We start from the raw sequence: 22097 nt of genomic DNA, 5'->3' as shown, positions 1-22097 counted from the left end.
AGTGGCTCCTCAGGTAGGATGGTATGGGCATTCATCACATGAACAGTATTCAACCGGACTAGTGGGCAAACGGAATACACCCTCCTCAGATGTCAAAGCTCTTATGCTCATAGGTTAAGAAGAGAACACAATCCTCATAGTGTATTACTTCTTTTAATGGCAGAAATAGCAATAAGCCAAAAAAAAGGAGATATATACACTCACATAACACCTGCACGTCTTAGTAATATGAACTGTGGACACTCTATTTTGCACTAAGCCATTGTTATCTGTTTAGTTTTTCCGGCAGATACCTACATGGTCACCATTTAATACCTTTGGATACTAGGGGTCACTGTCTCCTTTATATCCCCATGTGGATTTGGGTCATCTGTTACCCCGTTTGCTAAAATATATATATTTTCAGTATTATATGTATATTATTCTTTGAGTGTTTTTTATTATTAGCGCTGCATCACTTTTTATATAGGTTACAGGAAGGACCCCTTCCCAAAATAGGAAAAGGAGGGCGGGAGGGCAAAGGGGGCATAAGCAACCCAACACATGGAGCCATCAAAAACAGAGGTTGCCACCCTAGATGCAAAAATTAGGCGTCCAAGTCAAAAACAAAAATGCAACAAAGAGAGTCACCCCACATTCAGGAGACAAGGGGAGAAGGAAGCACAAAATGCCCTCCGCCATCCCCTAGCAGCCCCTGGTACAATGAATCCAAGACTATAACAAGCAAAGGGGTCAATCAATCTTCGGCAGCAGCAGGCGTAGGACTAGGGGGTCTCATCCTGGCAGAGACCTGGCATGAAGCTCTAGACCGGAGCCTCCGGAGCCTCTGTGGCCATAGAAACGGAGCAGGTGAAGCATCTGGATGCAATAGAGAGTCCAGCCAGTTTGGCACCTCACCAGCAGACTTGCCCAGGAAGTCAAACAATGCGGTTAGTAGGTCCGGAGAGCAGAGAGGAAACTCAGCCCCCTCCTTATGGATAAGATGAAATGGGTGACCCCAGCGGTACATATCACCTCCAACAAGGGTTGCAGCATCCCCCATGGATTGTGGCATCAACAAAGTCAACTGGACCTGCGGTCCAAGCGTGGCATAATATTTCTTCCTTTATCGTGTAAAAAAGAACCCAGCAGAGAACATCTCTGGGAGGCAGAAGAGAGGCATTAGCAGTAAGAGATGTAGAAGACTGGTGGGGTCCCAGGACCCAGTGTACCCGATCAAGCTCCAGCTCAGCCGTAGGGGGCTTTCCAAGTAATTGGTTGAGAAAGGCAGTAACAGTAGCATGTAGATTCACCCCCGCGGTAGCCTCAGGGATCCCCCAAAGCCGTAGGTTTTTGCGGCGATCACTGTTTTCCCCGTCATCCAAACGAAGATGAACATCTATAAGATGGCGTCTAAAGGCCTGTTGGTCAGCCTCGATAGCAGATAATCTAGCTTCAGTAGTGATGGAGGGGAGGAACCCTCCAAGTCAGATACCAGCTCCTCCACAGTATCAACCTGTTAGCGTAGGTCATGTAATCCTTGGGAGAGGGCATTAACAATTGAAGTAGCCATGGCCTGCAAATCCTTTTTGGTGGGAAAGTCCGCCATGAAGTCCCGGATAGAACCCACCATAGGCCCATGTACCTCCTCCCTCCAGTCTGAGGGCAGTGGTGAGTCCTCCGGGGGAAGGGCAGGAGAGGAGATCAGGAAAGCCGGTGCCCCCACCCCAGGGAGAACACCGCCCGACTGCGAAGGTCTTCGGGCCTGGGCTGGCCAGCGGTGCTAGGCCTCGGCGGCGCCATCTCAGGGGAGGCAGCAAGAGAGGATAGTGAGGGCGGAGTAAATAATGGGTGATCTCACCCCCTTGTGTGGTTCTAGCTGTCTGTGGAATCCTCCTGACCCTGGGCATGTGAAGGCGGCTGTGCAGTGCAGCTCAAAATGTATTCTGTCAGTCCCGGTCCGTGCAGAGCTCCTGGGAGAACGTCCTCACACTAGCATTGTCAAGCCATGCCCCAAATAGGAACATATTTATGTGCAACTATAATTTTAATAAATTTTATGATCTCTGACAAAAAAAGGCTGTTTTCTTCTAGTCTTTTACCAAACAGATGGGCATTTCAAAACTCAACGAGATGACAAGTTTGAGGTGACAAGAGTTAAATGCTTCTATGGACATCTGAAAAAGGACTGTCATTTTAGGTGAGAACTGTACCTTATCTCTGAGTTATTTACCCCAGTAACACTTCTAGACTCTGATATATAATCTCTTACAATAGCCTTTTTTAGAAAAAAATCTTGAAAAGAATCTTGAAAATTGAGACACAACATTCAATTGGTTGGTCTCCCTCAATGTGGTGAGGGTGCCAGTCCCTCTGATTTTGCAGAGCGCCGGCTGATCGACACAATTGGTAAAGATAACCTGCCTCCATTTGTCGCTGTAGAAGACCCATGGGGTCCCCCCATCCACCCCTTACCTTCAGGTAAGTCCCTTGAAGTTCAGGGAATTTTAGAACATATCCTTAAATGGCATAAGAGTCCAGCCTTTTCCTGATTTTCACCTGAAGTCCAATGAAATGTTGGGAAAATATCCAGGCAGACAATATCCCAACAAGCCAAGGGTTGTTGCTAATGATACAGTTAAATTTTTTCAAACACCTGGGACAGTCATTGACTGGCTGGATCAGCATTACATAAGTAAATTCAATAATGTTTCCCCATCTAGTGCTTGGAATGATGTATACGATTCTCCAATCAATCCTCCTGGCGACTCTCTGCTTCCCCCTTCTCTCATTTTTTGTGGCTATGTTGCTTTCTGGACTGCTCAGGTTAGTGTCTGGCGCTATATCCCTGCCAGTTTCCTTAGATGGGCTTACGTTTTGGTCTCCCCTGTCTCCTTTCATTTTCCCCTCCATCATTTCCTTGGCAGCAGTCTTGCTGTGCTGAACCATACTAAGCTCACATGGTCTACCAGACTATGGAACCCTCCTGCTTCCTCCTGTGTAAAATCATTTATCACTGTGGAGCACACAGAGCACTTCAGATCTATGTGTCTCCATATCTGACTTTTGTGTTTTAGTTGTGGCTGACTCTGGTTTGTGGGTTTTTTTGTGTGTGTCTTTCTTCTATATTGTTTACACAGCTCTACAGCAACAACCCTCTTGGGTCCTCATCCAGTATATTTGCTCCATCCCTCAACCAACAAGTGATCATCCACCAATATCCAGCACCTGAGACAACCTAGACTCCTTAAAGTGGTTTTAAAGGTATTTTTTTTTTACCTTAATGTTTCATGACTTGTTGTGCCCCTCTCCCCCCTTAACACTTGTCTGTACCTCTCATGATCCAGTGCTGACCCAGTTGCTGCTCTTCTCTCTTCACCTCCAGCTCTCACATAAAACTTTGAGAGCAGCGGGAGCCATTGGCACCTGTTGCTGTCAGTTGCCTGTGAGGAGGGAGCAGGGGGGCATGGCATAGTGTGGCCAAGATGCACTTTGTGTGTCTATGTAAACACACAGCCCACCCTGGGAACATGTCTGCACAGTGTAAGTAGCTTATCACTCAGTGTATTTTACATACTAATAGCCAATATTGTCATAAGAATAAAAATACATGTTTGAGACCTAAGGAGTCCTGAAGAACCCTATATCTCTAACAAAACGCACAGACCTTGGTTCTCATTTTTGCACTTACTTTGTATTGTTTCTTTCAGGCTTATAGATGTACCCTATAATGATGGATACTTTAATCAATGTTTTTATGCTCATTTTGCTCTGCTTTTTATTAAAAATCTTTTGAATAAAAGTGGTATTTTATGAAAAGGTGTTTTTCTGTTACCTCTGGAGGTGTATACAAACATTTCCCCTTTATTTTGTCTATGTTTTTGTATATTTTTCCTTCTTCTTTACTGATAGATAGGAATTCCCCATTTCCTTGGCTATGTGCCCAAGATATAGCATAATAAGAATTAAACTATTTAAACAGGCTGAGATAATCATCTGTTGTCACAGTCAGCATCTTTACTCTCTGAACTGATATACAGTATATCACATTATGCAGTCACCTTCGTTGATGTCTTTTATTTAAAGGCTTTACATAACATCAACAACTGAGAAGCACGAAGGAACAGGGAGCTAGTAGGTCTGGTCTGATTGGAAGAGGCCAAGGCCTGCCTGCTAAAAATCTGAATATATCTGTGTACCACATTATTGTGGGCCAATTTAGTGCCATGAAAGGCACTCTTTCCTCCTCTATGTAGCGCAGCAGTCGAAGGAGGATTTGCATCAACTGCATCAGGGTAAAGAGCAAGCTTTGTGGAATCAACAGAACATCCACTGAGAAGACGAGAGTATCCCTGATCTAGGCTACAAATGCTGGGTATTATTGCATGTTAAACATGGAGACCAGGATGCCCACATCGAGTTTTGCCCTCCTTTGACATTTTGAAAGATCTCTCAGTGCAGAGACTATTCAAACCAAGTTTAGATGTTGACAGCTTAAGAAATCCCCCTGCTAATTGTCCACTCCATGGATGTGGATGGCCAAGAAAGCTGTGAGTTTCTACCAAGGAGACAATATCAGACAAGTTTCTTTCAGGGCAGGCTGACTTCTGGTGTCCCTCTGATGGCTTATTTAGGCCACTACTGTGCCATTGGTAAAAAGGATAAGGCCCCACAATAGAACCAATGTGTGGTCAGCAGAGGCACCCATTCAATAAAAAGGTGCTTCCAAGCTGATTCTTTAGGAAGCACAGTATTTATTGATCATAAAAACAGGTTAAAACACCATCAATCCATTTTGTGGCTCTTTAGTGGCCATTTCAACAGGAAAAGGTTTACAGTACACTTTAAATGGGTGGGATATGTGTGCATTCCTTCAGCCCAGAGTATACAGTAAACTCTAAATACCAACCTTCCTGAAGAATCCACTTGGAAGTATTCTTTTATTGAATAAACACATCTGATGTTCCATTTCCAGGCCTTATCCTTTTTAACATTGTTCGCTGGATCTGATCGCAACCTAGTGCAGTGCAAGAGTTTCTGAAAAATCCCAATGACCATCCACTCTGCATGGAGACAGTTCTACTCTCCACATGTGCTAAAATAGGTTGCTTGACCCTAGGATCGATCTGCAACAATCTTCTGAATGTGAGTATACAGTATGCTTACTACACTTTTTGTCATACTTCTCACATTTGTATAATTGAATACAAGCCTTAGGAGCATCGCTTTTGAGGCTTTTTATCCCTCTTTTTCTCCTTGTCTCTGCTCATCTGGAATACCACTGACTACTGAATACTACTGTGGCATTGTACTCTGACTGGGTGACTCTGCACAAGAGATTTCCAGCATTGTACTGTAGATATAATCTCATGACTCTCAGTTCCAGAATGGTAATGGGAAGTTTTGACTCCTGTGGGGACCAGGTTTAAACTCTGCCCAACCTGTAATGCTGGTATTCATTGTCACTGCCTTTCAGGGTGTGTGAAGAAATGACTTTTCCAACTCCAGGGTGAGCTTTGTTTGGCAAGACATAAACCCTGGGCAATCCAAGGATTGTATTTGTTCCACATCATAGGTCAGAATGAAGAGGTCTGGATTTAAACTGGGCAACAGGGAACGACCCTGAAGGAGGCTACTATCAAGACCATAACCTTTATGCAGAAGCTAACGGAGGGGTGCCATTTTGACTGAGGGTCCTCATATAAGACCTTAGTAAAGCAATTCCAAATTGGGCTGTGCCAAAGATTAGACACTGGTACTCTAGACAGTGTGAGGGTTGGGGAGCAAACTTTGGAAGGTCGATTATCCAGCCAAAGGTTTGAAAGAACTGAATAACCCCTTTGGTAGCCAAGGATGTGACTGAGAATTCCTTCAGGACAAGGTCATCCAAGTAACCTATGACAAATGTTCTGTGTTCATAGAAGAGCCAAAAGATAGGCAAGCACCTTTGTATATAAAAAAAAAATATATAATTAAAAACATTTTTACAAAAAATATTATTTTAAAGATATCTTTTTAACACACTGCAGCAGCACCGTACTGGAACAGGGGTCAGCAAGTGTCAGTGGGAGGAATAGTGCCCCATCGTTGGTGTCACTGATACCAATGATGGGGCATTATTCCTCCCACTGACACCAACGATGGGGCACTATCCCCCCCCCCACTGACACCAACGATTGGGCACTATTGTTCCCCCCCCACTGACACCAATGATGGGGCACTATTCCACCCCCCACTGACACCAATGATGGGGCACTATTCCACCCCCCACTGACACCAATGATGGGATACTATCCCTCCCCCCCCCACTGACACCAACGATGGGGCACTATTCCCCCCCCCCACTGACACCAATGATGGGATACTATTCCTCCCACTGACACCAAAGATGGGGCACTATTCCACTGACACCAATGATGGGGTGCTATTCCCCCTAATGATACTAATGATGGGGCACTATTCCTGCCACTGATACCAATGATGGGGCACTATTCCTCCCACTGATACCAATGATGGGACACTATTCCTTCCACTGACACCAATGATGGGGCACTATTCCTGCCACTGATACTAATGATGGGGTGCTATTCCTCCCACTGACACCAATGATGGGGCACTATTCCTGCCACTGATACTAATGATGGGGCACTATTCCTGCTACTGATACCAATGATGGGGCACTATTCCTCCCACTGACACCAATGATGGGGCACTATTCCTCCCACTGACACCAATGATGGGGCACTATTCCTCCCACTGACACCAATGATGGGGCACTATTCCCCCCACTGATACCAATGATGGGGCACTATTCCTCCCACTAATACCAATGATGGGGCACTATTCCTCCCACTAATACCAATGATGGGGCACTATTCCTCCCACTGACACCAATGATGGGGCACGATTCTTCCCACTGGTGTGCACTGGAAGAGGGGTAGTCTTATACGGCGAGTATAGCCCAAACACTACATTTTAAACAGGAAATGTAGGGGGTCGTCTTATACGCCCAGTCGTCTTATACGCCGGAAAATACGGTAATCACATGGTACAGATGGGCTGTGATTGGCACTGTATGTACCATGTGATCACTGTCACCAAACACAGCTAGCAACAGTGATCCGTCATTGGCTATGTCCGCAGCGTGCCCCCAAAGTACTTTCAGGAAGGACGTCATATGACATCCACCCAGGATGACGAAAGTCTCATCCCGACTATGGTAATATAACATCCACCCATACTGTGGCTGCATTGCGGCAAAATCTGTTACCAACTGTGACAGATCACTGTAGAAGTGGTTAAACTTGTCTTCATTTGGAAAACAAGCATAAGAAAGCGCACTAGCCTAGCAAATTATTGTGAGACTATCAAATGTAAAATAAGTGCCAATACATTCACAATGCAGTAAGGATCAAGTACATAAAGTACATTCTCATCACACCACCAGACACGTGTCCTCCAAGTAGAGTGCAGCTTATGTGTTTCAAGGGTGATGCCCTCTTCCTCAGAGCTAACCAATACATATGGTGTAAACAAGCCCAAATTGCCAAGTCCCACCCCTAAATTAGGAGGAGGGGTCAACACACGACACAGCACTCAAAGAAATTAACATCTGCATGGGGACCATCCTGGACATTACCAGCAAAGCCACAAAATCATTAATATATACCATCATAAGCCATTTGTTATTCAGTAGCAATGCACCCCATCAATGTACATCAAACAGCCACACAACGCCCAAGCAGGTTTAGCAGGCCAAGCTTTCAGTCACAAAATCCTGCACATACTGAATTGTCCAGAGAGAAGGGACATTCTAGAGACTTGGTGAATTATATTCTCCAGTGTAAATGCAAAAAACACCAGTGGTGAGGGTATCAGCTGTAATTCTTCTAAGAAAAAAAAAGTTCTCAAAGACAGGTTCATGTTCTCTATTCATATATCCCATCTAGTTTGCAATGGTCTAGAACAGGGGTCTCCAAACTATGGCCATCCAGCTACTGAAGTACTACAAGTCCCATCATGCATCTGCCTCTGGGAGTCTTGCCTGTGGCTGTCAGAGTCTTGCAAGCCTCATGGGACTTGCAGTTCCTCAACACCTGGAGGGCCATAGTTTGGAGACCACTGGTCAAGAAAATGGAGATAGCAGCAATTGTTGGCTGCAAGGTAAGACCAACAAAGGCAAAGTAGGACTTATTAACAGAATCCTTAAAAAGAGTGAGCATTCTCAATAGGAATAATGAAAAAAGAAGTCCGGATGGATGGACTGTTGAAACTACCTTTATTACAAACTTAAATAAAATAATAAAACCAGGTAAAAACAGACAGCTAACGCGTATCGCACTATACTAGCGTGTAATCATAGCAGTTGCTATGAGTAAGCGCTAGTACAGCATGAAACATGTTAGATGGGTCCTTTCATTCACCCTTGCTATCTGGCGTTTATGGAACTTTTGTAATAATGGTAATTTCACCAGTGCACCTCTCCAGATTTCCTTTTTCATTAGCAGTTCAGCTGTGAGCTAGGCCAGTACCTGAATGTGCTACTGTGGCAGATGGTAAACTGACCAACCTGTAGCAGTGTGTTTCATAATCAATAAGAAATGTTTATTGAGAACTGAGATAACTAAAAAAGGAGGATCCACTATGGGAACAGTCCATTTATTCTTAAAATCCTCTTATTATTTTAGTGAAAAATCTGGATTGGGTCAGTTCTGAAAATGCACAATCAATTTGGCTAATTCCAAAAAGACTTTTCCAAAATATGCACAGTTTTTAGTGCCCACAGGGGCTTATCTATGCTGTGGAAAGTGAGATGCTGCTGGGCAGACTAGTGCACACTGTGTCAATGTGTGTCCATAGAAAAAGGCATTCGGCATGAAGCCAGAGATTCCATTTCATAAAACACAGAGAAAAAAAACCCTTTGCAGCCGATGCTACGAAATCAGGATCCTCCATAATATCCTCAAGGAAAGGAGGTTCTGCTTTTGAATCCTTAACAGGATCAGGGGAAACAGAGGATGTGTAGCATATCTGGTCTCTGGAAACCAAAGATCTAGAAGTATTGGGTGTCCAAATAATTCAGACATCATGGCAGATAAATCTGCTTTTTTCAGATCAGCTGATGATAGGTGCCTGAGAGGACACTAGAGTCAGATAATGGAAGCGGTATCATAATAGGACATTTCTTCAGGACTTGAAAGCAGCTATAACCCTGAGCTGTGGTTTGAATTTTCTGAAGACTGCCTGTAGAACGCATGCTATTTGGCCCTTTTGTTCATGTTTCCTTGCACCTGGGATCTGCCATTGCTACTTTCAGGGATCTCCAGGGGAGTACTCATGGAAGGATGATCAGGATTAATAAGATTTTGTGTATATGGATAGGAGCTGCTATAACCCAGGTGCTGACAATGTTCCTGTGGCTGTGTCTCTGTACAAGATGAAAGCAGGACTGCAGCAACGTGCTCTCTACATTCTTATTAGAAAAGGCATGTGGGAAAGCATCATCTCATCATCCAGGAGAAAGTGACACAGTTGCCTCATTCTCCTGAGACTTAGGTTGACTATACATTAAACAATTTTCTTGTACAATTTTCCTTTAGATTTACCAAAGCCTTATAATATGAGTCAACCCTAAACACTTTCAATCTGTATGCAATCAGGTAGGTCCTTTCACTACAGGTAAAACTAAATTAAATTGAATAAAACAAATTGTATAATGTATGGCCAGCCTTAGTCAGGATAGGAGAAAAAAAAGCCAATTTTAAATTGCTTGTGGGGAGAAACAGAGGGAAAATGGCAGGGGTTACCACAACAAAGTGAATAGCACCCAACTCTTCTGCCTATAACACTGCACAATTGGCTATACACTGTGGAAAGAGTTTGCAAACTTATGAGGACACCCTTTCTTACCCTATCCATGACGCTGCACCCTGTAAGAGTCCAAGCTTTGACTGTCAGGGTGGGCAAGCCCTGAAGGGGTCTTCAGAGCCTTGGAACTATAGAAATTATCCACAGCTCTGTGACTAACTACATACTTTGTACTACATGCCAAACTGTGCACCTAATGCAGGTTCCAGTGCCAAATATTACAGGCTGGCCTCACACAATAGGGTCTGGTTCCCATGGAACACAAGTAACTGATCTGGGAACTGCTGAATAGCACAAGGCAATCAGATCTTGATAGAAGCATCATAGAAAAAAATAGTTTAAAAAGGAAAAATACTTCTCCATGGAAAAACAGGTCCATCGCCTAAAGACATTAGAAGAAAGATGGAGTTTCCTGTAGTAGGCAAGGTTTTCATGGTAGGTGTTCCTAGTTTTGAGGGAGACCACACTTTAAATGTAACCTAATAACATGTTTAGGCTTATGTACAATCAATAGAAAAGGGCTGAATTAATTTACTTCCTATATCAGGAACTGCAAAGAAGGAACCTATGCAAGCACAGGAAATGTTTAAGTACTAAAACGAATATAATTTTTGAAATTTTAACCATTCTTACCAGCACTTATGGCAATAGCTCGGGCTTCTACTTTGTCACCCATCTTACGCACAACATCAGGTGTGGGTCCAATGAATCGTACACCAGCATCTGCACAAGCCTGTGCAAAGTCAGAACGCTCAGACAAGAAGCCATAACCTGGGTGAACAGCATCCACTTCATTTTCCTTAGAGGTGAAAACAAATGAAAAATATAAAGTACACATTCAGCAGAGCTTGCAAGTTTTTCAAACTCCATTATTTGTCAAAAAAGTAAAAAAGCATCATTTAGCTAGGCTGATTACTGTATTGCAATGATGTAAACAATGAAAACAGTTTATAACAGTATTTAATGTATGAAAAAACAAAGTTGTAGCCAAAGACATGGCTCACAGCAATAAAGAAACACAGAAGAGTGATAGAAGAAAAACACCAATTGGTCCAGAGTCTGCCTTTTTTTTTAATTTTAAGTCTTTATTTAAAGAAGGGCATACGTTGACAAACTCCATCTCAGATTAAGACACTTCAGTTGAAGAAAATTGTAATAAAAAACAGGCAATAAGTACAATAGTACTGTAAAGGTCAGCAACCTCTCGTTGTATACAGTACACAATGCAAAGAAATCGTACAAAGGTAAAAATAAGACTAGTAATCAAATATGTGTATTAGACCTCTAAAGCCTGCTGTCACCAGAGTCTGTTCCCCAGTGCCTTCCAAATTGTTAACCACTTACCCCATGTACATTTTTACACCCTTCATGACCAGGGCATTTTTTGCTGTTTAGCACTGTGCTACTTTAGCTGGCAATTGCGTGGTCATGCAACACTGTACCCAAATGAAATTTATATAATTTTCTTTAACACAAATAGAGATTTCTTTTGGTGGTATTTTGTCACCACTGGGTTTTTAATTTTTTTTATTATATGAAGGCAAAAAGACCAAAAAGTCTGAAAAAAAAACAAAACAATATTTTCTACCGTTATAAAATATCTTATAAGTTTAATTTCTTCATAAATTTAGGCAAGAATGTATTTTGCTACATGTCCTCGATTAAAAAAAAGATCTCAGTAACTGTATGTTAATTGTTTTATGTGAAATGTATACTATGGTATATAGATTTGAAAATTGCTAAATCCTGACGTGCTGACGGCCTATGTCAATTCTTGAGGTCCTAAAATACCAGTACAGTACAAATGCCCCCCAAATGACTCTTTTTTTAGAAAGCAGACAGTCTGGGGTATATTTAGTAAGTTTTTTTAAGTTGTAATGATTTGTCATTTTTTGGAAAATACAGAAATTAAAATTTGTTTTTTTTTCCAACAATTTGTTTTTGTTTACACAAACTGTCACCAGTGCAGTACACAGTCATACGACTGGTGTGGTGGTGATCAGGGTTCCTGACCGGCAATATAATGGTTACATTTTTTATTCAAATTTAATTTTTTTTTTAAACGTTTTCTTTTCTTTAGTTTTTTTTTTTATATATCTGGTCATCAGAGCAGTTCAGTGTCACCATAGTGACATTGTTCAACTCTGGGGGGTTATCACGGAATTTTTTTTTTACACTGTCATTGCTTATAACAGTGACGTTCACTGCTGTAAACAATAGTTTTGGTTAACATTCATGACAGCTTAGTTACTGTTGACATGTTACATTGGCTACAGCTAATCACATGGTACAGGTAACAAACAGTCATGAATGAAAACTATTCATGACTGTTTTGTTTACACTGTAATCATGTGATTGCTATGACTAATTATAGTGATCACGATACCCGTTACCGGTAACAGCAATCCACTGTGGATACAGCAGTTACAGAAGTGGCGTGCTGCGCACCCATAACCTAGAACAGGCTAGATGAAGTACAGGTATGTGATCCAACCTGCTTGTGCCGCCAGCCTGCAGTATATGTACTGTGGGTGGGCAAGAACCGGTTAAGATATAGTGAATTAAAAAAAGGGGAGGTAAGAAAAGAGGGAAAAGGGGGAGGGCTGAGAAGGAAAGGGTTGGGGAGAGCTGGTAGTTTGTGTCCATAGAGTTTGAACTCATGCTTTGGCTGCATTTAAAAAGTGAACTGTAAGTGAGAATTTATAGCAGGTAAGTAGTACACTATTAACATGGAGTACATACCTCATAGGGTTACTGCTCAGTTTTACTGAAGTAAGCTTAAGTTGTCTCACCTGAACCCACAATGAGCGTATATTTGGGCAGCTCCAAAAAAGAGCCCTCTTTCTAATGACAATGCCAGCATAAATTAGAGGTTTGTGGGCAGATTTTGTGTAACAGTTACAAATGTAAGGTGGGATGTATCCAGCAGGAGGGGACACCAAACATTTATACAACCATGACAAAAGATGGGGTACATAGGATGTATCCATTTTCAAACATAGTAGTTTCTCGTAAGCTACCCATTATAGCAAAGTAGTAGTCAAGAAATTACGGATCTGGTACACTTAAGCAGATGGCAATAGGTGGATCCAACAAATATTGAATGGCTGACAGCGAAGGACATCTATATTTTTGATTATTGATAATTTTACAGTACAGAAATTGGGGACTTAATTACCATTTAGCAAGCCTTTTAAATGATTTGCAGATGCACTATTATTTGATGCATGAACTTTATTGATTACTGAAAATTTACAGCACTGAGCTTGTGGATTCAATTGTCATTATGGATGCACTTTATGGAATATGGAGTGTTGATATATTTATTTACCAAGTTCAAGCACGCATTGGGATTGGGGATTCAATAACTATTTTATATGTTATTTATTTGAATGTATTTTCACAAATATTTAATGAAAGGGTAGTGATACACTATAATTATTTATATTATAAAAGGGTTATGTTGGCCAATATATGTGCTACATTTGTCTCTGGAGACCCTAAAAATTAACCTTTACCAATAGAACCAATATGTTTCTCCAGATGTTTTTTTCCCCACTTTTAATATTTGTCATTCTTCACTTTTTAAAAAAAATAGCTATGTTGTGAAACTTTTAATGGTCAAGACATCTTTAAAACATATATTAAGTCATAAAGCAAAAGTAAAGTGCCTGCTCTATAGACTATGGAAAATCAGGTTTCCTGGAGAACAGTATAGGATAGTATTTTTAACCAAGGGTTATATGTAGCTATCTTGGACACTAATTGAATTGATTTTTTTGCCAGTGATTGGACTCCGGCCAAAAAAACAAAACAAAAAAGAAAGCTGCAGAGACATCCCCCCATATAATCCCTCCCACTCCCAGCTAGCTCAGTTTTGTAGAAAGCAAGAGTGAGATCATAAAAAAACAGAAGGGAGCTACCTTTGCCCTGTACTGCAGTCAAAGAAACAGATTTACTGGTAAATCAAGAATCCTATTTCTTAGTTGTACAGTACAGGACATAGGTTATTGTAATGTACAGCGCTGAGCGAACTATTGGCGCTTTATAAATACTGTATAATAATAATAATAATTTAGTTTTTATCCATGGGGCATCCCAAAGCAGTCTAACTAAGACTGCTAATAATTGCAAAAAGGTTCACATAAGAAGGGCTGGAGAAACTCAGGGCAAATTGCAATACCCTACACATAAGAATGGCAGCAGAAGAGGCCTGAATATCCACTTAAAACTTAAACATGTGAACAGAAGATAATATGACAGTAATGCAAATCCGAAATGCAGATGCCTAATGATGGAAAACCCATCAACCACTAACAGATCTGGAAGAGTGCACCTTAACAGGGAAGGGAGAAACCCTACCATTTACACGAGGATTCTCCAAACTATGGCCCTCCAGGTGTTGAGGAACTGCAAGTCCCATGAGGCCTTGCAAGACTGACAGCCACAGGCAAGACTCCCAGAGGCAGAGGCACGATGAGACATGTAGTACTTCAACAGCTGAAGGGCCATAGTTCGGGGACCCCTGGTTTAGACAAATGGTTCTCAAACTTTTTGAGAACAGGGCCTAGAAATTTCTACCAAATCATTCCATGCTCCAGCAGTAATGAAATAAAGTTTTTATACTCGCACAATAAAAGTATGGGAAAACATGTTTTGAAATGCTAAAAGGTTCTGGATGGTGTTGGGTGGCACAGTAGGTTAGGCAACTCTGTTGCATGCTTGTAGGTCCTGTAGGAAATGAGATCTCTGAGGCACTGCAGGACATTGTTGGAAGCTCAGGGGCACTGTAGAGGCTGAGGGCTTTAAGGGGGCCTGAAGGCACCATGGGGCACTACAGGGGTTGGGAGGCACTGTGGGAGGATACAGAATTTGCACCTGACTGGAAGCCTTAGAGTGTATGGGCTATTGCAAAGCGATTGAGAACCACTGCTTTAGACCATAAGCTTGAAACTTCTCTAACCCTGGCAATGGTAGATTGAGAAGCAGGGAGCCAATTGTGGGAACCTCGGGAAGCACAGAGAGGAAATCGAATTGCCTTAAGAGGCCATATGTCCTACTGGGCCAGTTCACTGCAATGAGAATCACTGCACTGCTATACCCAGTGGCACTGATCAATCGGGAAAAACCTTACAAGGCTGGTTATACAGAAGTTGATCGGTAGATCAACTTCTGTACAACTGGGGTGCCCATACATTGGTCAAAATTCAGCTGGTCCCTGCTGAACTGGTCAAATTTCAATCAATGAATTGGCTGGCTTAACCCTAGTGTGAAGCACAACTCTGCTCTAAATTGGTACATATATAGGATTGCAACCAATAGAGTTTTTACCTAGATATTTCAAATTTTGTGCCCCCCACCACCATCTTCAGTGGAAAAGTTATAGTATGCTTTAACTTTGCCAGATGGACTAAATTCACCTTAGATAGTATTAAACCAGCTGAAACTTTTGAAGTAAATCACATCCTACTTTGTGCTGCAGGTTCTGCATAAATGAAGAACGCAATACAACTGGTTCATACTTAATCATAAATGCAATGTAACAGCAGTGATATAATGTATTTATTTCCACCTCTTATGAGCAGAGCAAAGCCTTGCTGGCTCCAGTAGACCCAACAATCCATTTTATTTTAAAATAAAACTTGCTCTTATTAGGGTTATACTTATTAATAAGGGATTAATTAGCCTCCAACAACCCTTTCTTCTCTTAGCTAGTGCTATACTCTTTTATTTGATTTGTATTAAAAACGGTCATATTGTAAAAGCCAATGTATGATTCTTATTAACAGTAGTTTACATATGTCCTATGGTCAAGCTGGGAAAAACCCCCCCAAAAAACTTATAAAACTTGGTCCAATTTCTCCACGAAGGACATAAACGGCTTCAATTAAATGTACCTTTAAAGGATAAGTTCACCTTTTGAAACAAAAAAATAATAAATGCGTATTTTTTTGCAGGTAAGAAAATGTGCATGTATTATGTTTTTTCCAAAGAGCCTGCAGAGCATGCAATCTCAGGCTTCTGCCGGTACCTCGTACAAGCAGGCAGTTACTTGAGAGCAGGGAAATCAGTGGACTACAAAAGTGCTCAACAGCGCACTCATAGATCATTATGAACTACAAGCTGTCAGCTATATGACTGATGTACATACTTGCAAGCATTCATTCACAAGAAACTGGTAATGAATGACGTAGCCATGTGGGTGAAACCCTGCACAGCCACGCTGTTTTAAAAATTTGACAGCTGGTATGGGGAGAGGATCCCTCACGCTATCACAGGGAGGGGGGAAACAGATGCTGAAACACCTTTCAAGTTCCACTCTAAAAATGTGGGAAGATGTAACATGTTCCAAAGGTTAACTTATCCTTTAAAGCAATCAGATCCTTTCTTAAACAAAAACGTAGACAGTTTTAGCGTATAACTATTAATACGACTTATTTAGCACATTTACAAAAAGACACAAGACTTTATTCTACTGTGTAGCACCTAACATAATGCACAAAACATTCCTGTAATTTTTCCATTTGCAAAACTATCGTAGTGACTGAACTTATCCACGGTGACAGAAAAGCATGCTGCCTATGTGCAAGGCTCGGGAGAAGGACAGCACTTGCTCTAAGACCGCAAGGGGGTGTTAATCCTAGAAAGAAGACAAGGCTGAATCTTGAAAATGATCAGGGGTGTTTGGGGAGGCTTCACAAAAATGCATAATTTTACAGTCCAATTAGTTTTGTGTTATAGAATGGTGTGTATAGACTACTTTGGGTATATTTCTTTTTTTTTTTCTTTTTTAAATAAGCATTAAAGAACTCTTTAAAATGTATTGTTCATTAAAATGCACACCGAAATGGCTTCCTGGATAGTTCTGTGTGAAACCGACACCCAGTCTGCATAATTGGTCACATTTGCTTTAGGAATTTTGGAGACCAAAGAAAAGCATCCACTGAAAACACATATCAATTTAGAAGAACTCTGCCTTTTAAAATAGGATAGAAAAACTGGAATTGCAGTTCAGTAGCTGTTCCTTGCTGCAAACAATGAAAGCAAACAGTAATTCATATCTCATTTGCAGGATATCAGGGAATTAGCTCAGTGAGCATACGACACAGCCTCATAATAACCCTATGCAAATGAATATTGCAATTCATTTGATACTGTTCATTTCTGATCTAATAACTGCAGCATTAATGTGCTGGAAATGTTATCATGTAATAATGTAAAATCGCACAGAATTAAATCTATACCCTCTGAAACGTCCTGCAGAAATAAAGGAGTGTAGGGCATGTTCTCTGCACATTTCCCTGTGTGTCCAGGGTGGGGGTGGATCCATAACACCCTGGGCTCACAGGAGGTGGACTGACTCACTTGGCATCATTCAGCAAGGATGAGGAACGATGCTGGATCAATGATTCTCGTGGGGGACTGCACCAGGGAGGGGCCAAAGCTTCTATTTTACTTTTAGCAGCTACTGGGGGATCCATTTGTTAGGATTTCGCTTAAGCTGAAAACAAAACTTTAAAGTGACTGAGTAGTGCCATAGAAGTTAGTAAACTGGGATGTAAAGCAAGAACCATTGTGTACTAATGCTTATCTGAAATGTTAGTGTAATACTCTTCAAACAGTTGCTGTAGGCTCTGGAAAATAGTGTACAAATATTGAACTTTTTAAAAGTTGTTGCTTGCATAGGATTACAAACTCACCACCCCAGGGTGGTATTGCTCAAAATAGCAAAATGTTTGCTCAAGCACTGAGCGTTGTCACATGGGGAGTAAAAGGGGCATGACTACGTCAGATGCAAGGATGTTTTGGGGGGTTCCAATAGACTTTGTCTGCTAAAATGTTTGTAATTTTGGCGGGATTTAAATACTTCAAATACTTAAATACATCAAACCACACTGCACGGACCTTATGTAACCCTTTCTAGGGGATGGGTGCTTGGCTATGTGGTGACACTGCACAAATTTAAACATACAAAAAAGCCAGTACTACAACTCCATTCCAGAATGACCATTTACTGAAGTCCCAAATCTGTAAAAAACATCAATGTTTTTATAGTACACAGGCCCCTTTTCTCAAGGTAAATACCCACAAATCATTCAAATCATAAATAAATGTGGTCATACAGGCTATCTGTTCCAGGGGTCACAATGCACAAACCATAGTCATGGTAATATGCCACTGATCACACCCCTACCACTGCCAATGATCCCATGCCCCCTAATCACCAGTGTGCCACTGATCACACCCCCAAACCACCACTTCCACTGATCTAGTGGTGAAACTACCAGGGTTGCAAAAGTCACACTTGTGCCCGGGTCCTGAAGTTTTGCCACTGTGGGGGGGGGGGCCCAAGAGCCCGGACTGTGGATCTATGGCAGGGTTGCTAGCTACAGTTGTAAGCAGAGAGTGTCTATTACATGCTCTCTCTCACACTGCCCTGCTCTGCCCAGACCCAGCACTGACAGACTGCCCCCCCCCCCCTCACACAGACTGGAGAGGAGACAGATGTCAAATGTAAAGGGGAAGTCTGCAGATTCAAATGTAAAGGAGAAGTCTGGGGATTCAAATGTAAAGGGGAAGTCTGCAGGTTCAAATGTAAAGGAGAAGTCTGAAGATTCAAACGTAAAAGGGAAGTCTGCAGATTCAAACGTAAAGGGGAAGTCTGTGGATTCAAATGTAAAGGGGAAGTCTGCAGATTCAAATGTTAAGGGGAAATGTCATGTGCCACTAAAGTGTTTGGGTTTGGCTTGAAGAAAAGATGGCAACCTTACCCAAGATAGCAAGAAGGGGGCCTGCTGAATTACATCTGAAAGGGTCCCGCTGCAGGACCATAATAAAGAGCCCTGTGACAGGATTAAAGGGCCCTGGCCTTGGTGGGAAGAGCCCAGGACCAGGGGTCAGGGGAGCCCTTCATGGTTTTTGCACTGGGGCCCTGGATGTTCTAGTTATGCCACTGGTTGAATGTATATGTTCCTAAACATAACTGCCCAGTGTTCAGAATGGTAAGCGAAAGGAAGCATATGGAATTCCCACTGTAAATCAAAAACAGACTTACACTGTTAATTTTTATAAATCTTGATGGGACTGGGAAGATGGAATCGAGGCTCTCAATGTTTCACTAACTTCCTGCTGCCCCACCCTTACATGCCCAGGGCTGAATAGAAACTACTTACAGTATCGAGTGGTATACTGGCTGTTGTGGAGCAGTCATGGAAACAAGATTACTGGGAAACGTAATCTCATATTTCCTCCTCCTCTTCCACAACATCCAACCAAGATGTAGCAATACTTTAGGGTGGAACCACAGCAAATAGTACTGCAACAACAAGGACAAGCCCTGATTCACCAACAGATCTAAACTTTATTGCCTAATTTAATGATACAAAAAGGAACTCCTATTGGAAAAATAAGTCAGGATGTAACCTTATACATATATTGAGTAAATGTTTTCCTGCAACTCACTAGCAGGGTTCTGACAAAAGTAAAAAAGAAAGAAATGTTTCTCAATCCTATAGAATTTTGAAGCAACTGATTACTTCAGCAAAGAGCGAGAGTAATGTGGATTAAATCTAAAACTTTACAGCTTGAAGGTACTTGTTTAGGGTTTTAGGTCTAGGATGAGACGGATACCCCCATTGGGTTTTGGGTACTGTGAACAGGTATAAACAGAATAATGTGAACCTGCCCTCCAGAGGTACTGAAAAAACCACTCCCTGGGACAAGAAATGGTTCCGGGCATTCTGCAAATCTGACTGTCCTTCGGTTGATTTGAAAGAATAAAGTGGTAAGAGGTAGAGTATGAAAATCTATTTTTTACCCTTGTAAAACCACCAATTGAACCCACAGGTTTGGGACATCTGTGACCTTAAGAAACAAACTGTAAAAGATGTCCCTCCACTCTTAGGTTGCATTCACATATGCAGATGCTTTCCGGGAATGGGCAAAAAAAAATGCATGAAAAATGTAAGTCGCGTTTGTGATGCCATTCATTCCTAATGGTACCCTAAATGCTGGCAGCAGAAGAGCGTTTTTGCACATGGCAAAACTTGTAGTAAAAAAAGTGCATAGCAAAATGGCCAAAAAAGTGCAGTAGCTTCTTTGGTGAGCACAGAGCAGCCCATTAAAGCGAATCAGTTACTCCATGCCCATCACACACAAACGAACAGGTGCCCCTTCCCTGGGAAGAGAGCTTTGGAGTAGACTGCTTGATGGATTTTGTGTTCCAAGTCTTGCGCCAATAAGAAGGGCTGAATTGTGAACATGAAGATTACTAATGGAGTTCTAACTTAATTTAACTCTGACAACAACCAAATGAAGACCTCACAAAAGTGACATTGAATACTGTATGTTTTGTTAACTAGTATTACTTTCCCATGAAAAACAGAAATAGAATTACTTCATATTGAAAAGCCACATCAGCACTAGTTAGCCTGTCCGTATTCATAAGTAGTACAAATAATGTGTCTTTTAGTGAATTGTCCTTAGTGTCTCTATGCTCAATACATAAAGTAAACATTCAGTTTTTCCTCCCTGCACTGTGAATGTTTACATGTTATGTGCAATTAAACCATGGCAACATCTAATGTTTGTGTAGTATTATGTTCAGCAGACTGTGTTCTTCTATTGTTGTGACTTAGATGATGTTAAGAGCACATTTTACGCCCAATTCATGCAAAACTCCACGTAATCCCAAGGGGTTCACATACTTTTTCTTGCAACTGTATGTAGAGACAACATCTATACTACAACATGGCTAAGGCTAGAGTTATGTAAAATCACACCACTTTCAATTCATTAAATAAACCGTTCACACCTGAGGCCTATGCTGGTATGCAGATATGAAAATTTTGCAAGGATTTATCTGTCGCAGAAATATATTTTCCCTTCAAGCTGCAAAACTCAGCCTGTCATGTCTCACATTACTGTCATATTGACTGTCAATATGCCTTTAAGTGTTTCTATATTTTGTTTCTGCTCCTCCCTTTCCTTTGGTTTAGTTAATGTTGTATAGATAGCCCGTCCCCTTTCCCAGAAATACATTGCAGCTCTAGCCTCATGGCATGAAGTAGATCACATTATGATCTTTTGACCTATCAAATGTTCATTGTTGTAAGATTCTCTCAGTTTATGGAATAAACTTTACAAGATATAATTTCGATTGAGTCACTGACTGTGGTATCCAACTGAGGTTGAAGTTATCGCTATCTCATCACAACTGTAAGTTACAGAGATCACACTATCAATGCATAGATTAGAGAGACAAAACAGTCAAAAGATCAGTGGAATGCTTCATAGGATCCTGGCTAGTCAAAAGATCTGTGAAATGTCTTCATTAGAATCCTTGCTAGCTAGAATACACAGTGAGATGTTATATGGATACTAGATATAACAGCTATAGAGAGTGGAGCCACCTCTACACAAGTCTGTACATGTCTCCAAGTATATCCCAGCATAACACTCATCAGTGTCAGGACAAATTATTGATGTGAATGTTTTACAACTGCAAGTTTATACACTGCATCTGTATACATTACCACATGGCTTGCCTGTGAACTTAAAAAGAATATCTTTCTGCAATCATTGCCTAGGAAACCTGAACTCAGCCACGGAAAAAGTGATACATTTCTATGTAAACTTTCTATCAACCCCTCTCCTTGCTAACATGATGTTTCAGGAAAGTAATATACAGTCTGGGGAAACCAATACACAACCACAATCAGAGCTTCATCCAGAGCAGGACATAAATAAAAAAGAGAAAAACGCTTAAGAAATCCAACCTGGAAAGTGCAAGAAAATCTTAATGCTGACAAGGAAGAATGCTGTCTAATATTAATGACTTGTGGTCTAATACTGTTAAATGCATGTCTGCTCTCTCCCAACAATGTCACGAGCCAATACAACTAGAGGGTGTTATCCAGCAATTGAATGTTGCTTATGAAAATTATCAAAGATTGTGTGTTAAATGTATTGCTCTGTTAAAGTGGTACAACACTCAAAGGTCATTGGAAGAATTAATGAGTTTTGAAAAGCTCAATCTTGAAAGAGACAATTTAGTGGTGCGAATAAAGACAAAGGCAGAAATGGGAATAACACAGCTCCATGAATCCAGGTCTTATAGCTCTGCATCTACTAGACGCTCCTCAAGATCTTCTAAATCCCTACAATCAAGGTCTTTTACACTCAGTCAACAACTAATAAAAGCCCATGCTGAAGCTTCTAAAATTCAGGCAGCTTTTGCCCAAAAGAAAGCA

The 22097-nt window shown here is 41.3% G+C and overlaps 1 protein-coding gene across 4 annotated transcripts in view; it reads right to left on the bottom strand.

Moving 5' to 3' along the window:
* The window catches only part of PC (pyruvate carboxylase), a 1112699-nt gene that overhangs the window by 766777 nt on the left and 323825 nt on the right, over nt 1–22097 (bottom strand). For all 4 annotated transcript variants that reach the window (XM_089689964.1, XM_089689966.1, XM_089689965.1 and 1 more), the window contains one exon: nt 10480–10645. In XM_089689964.1, coding sequence (XP_089546090.1) covers nt 10480–10645 — 166 coding nt within the window. The remainder of the gene's footprint in view (nt 1–10479; nt 10646–22097) is intronic.

The sequence above is a fragment of the Staurois parvus genome, unplaced genomic scaffold (assembly GCF_062004578.1).
Source record: "Staurois parvus isolate SC_StPar_1 unplaced genomic scaffold, SC_StPar_1.0 ptg000505l, whole genome shotgun sequence".
In the NCBI taxonomy this organism is placed as follows: domain Eukaryota; kingdom Metazoa; phylum Chordata; class Amphibia; order Anura; family Ranidae; genus Staurois; species Staurois parvus.
The sequence above is the reverse complement of the archived record's forward strand: the minus strand, read 5'-3'. Positions and strand labels throughout refer to the sequence as shown.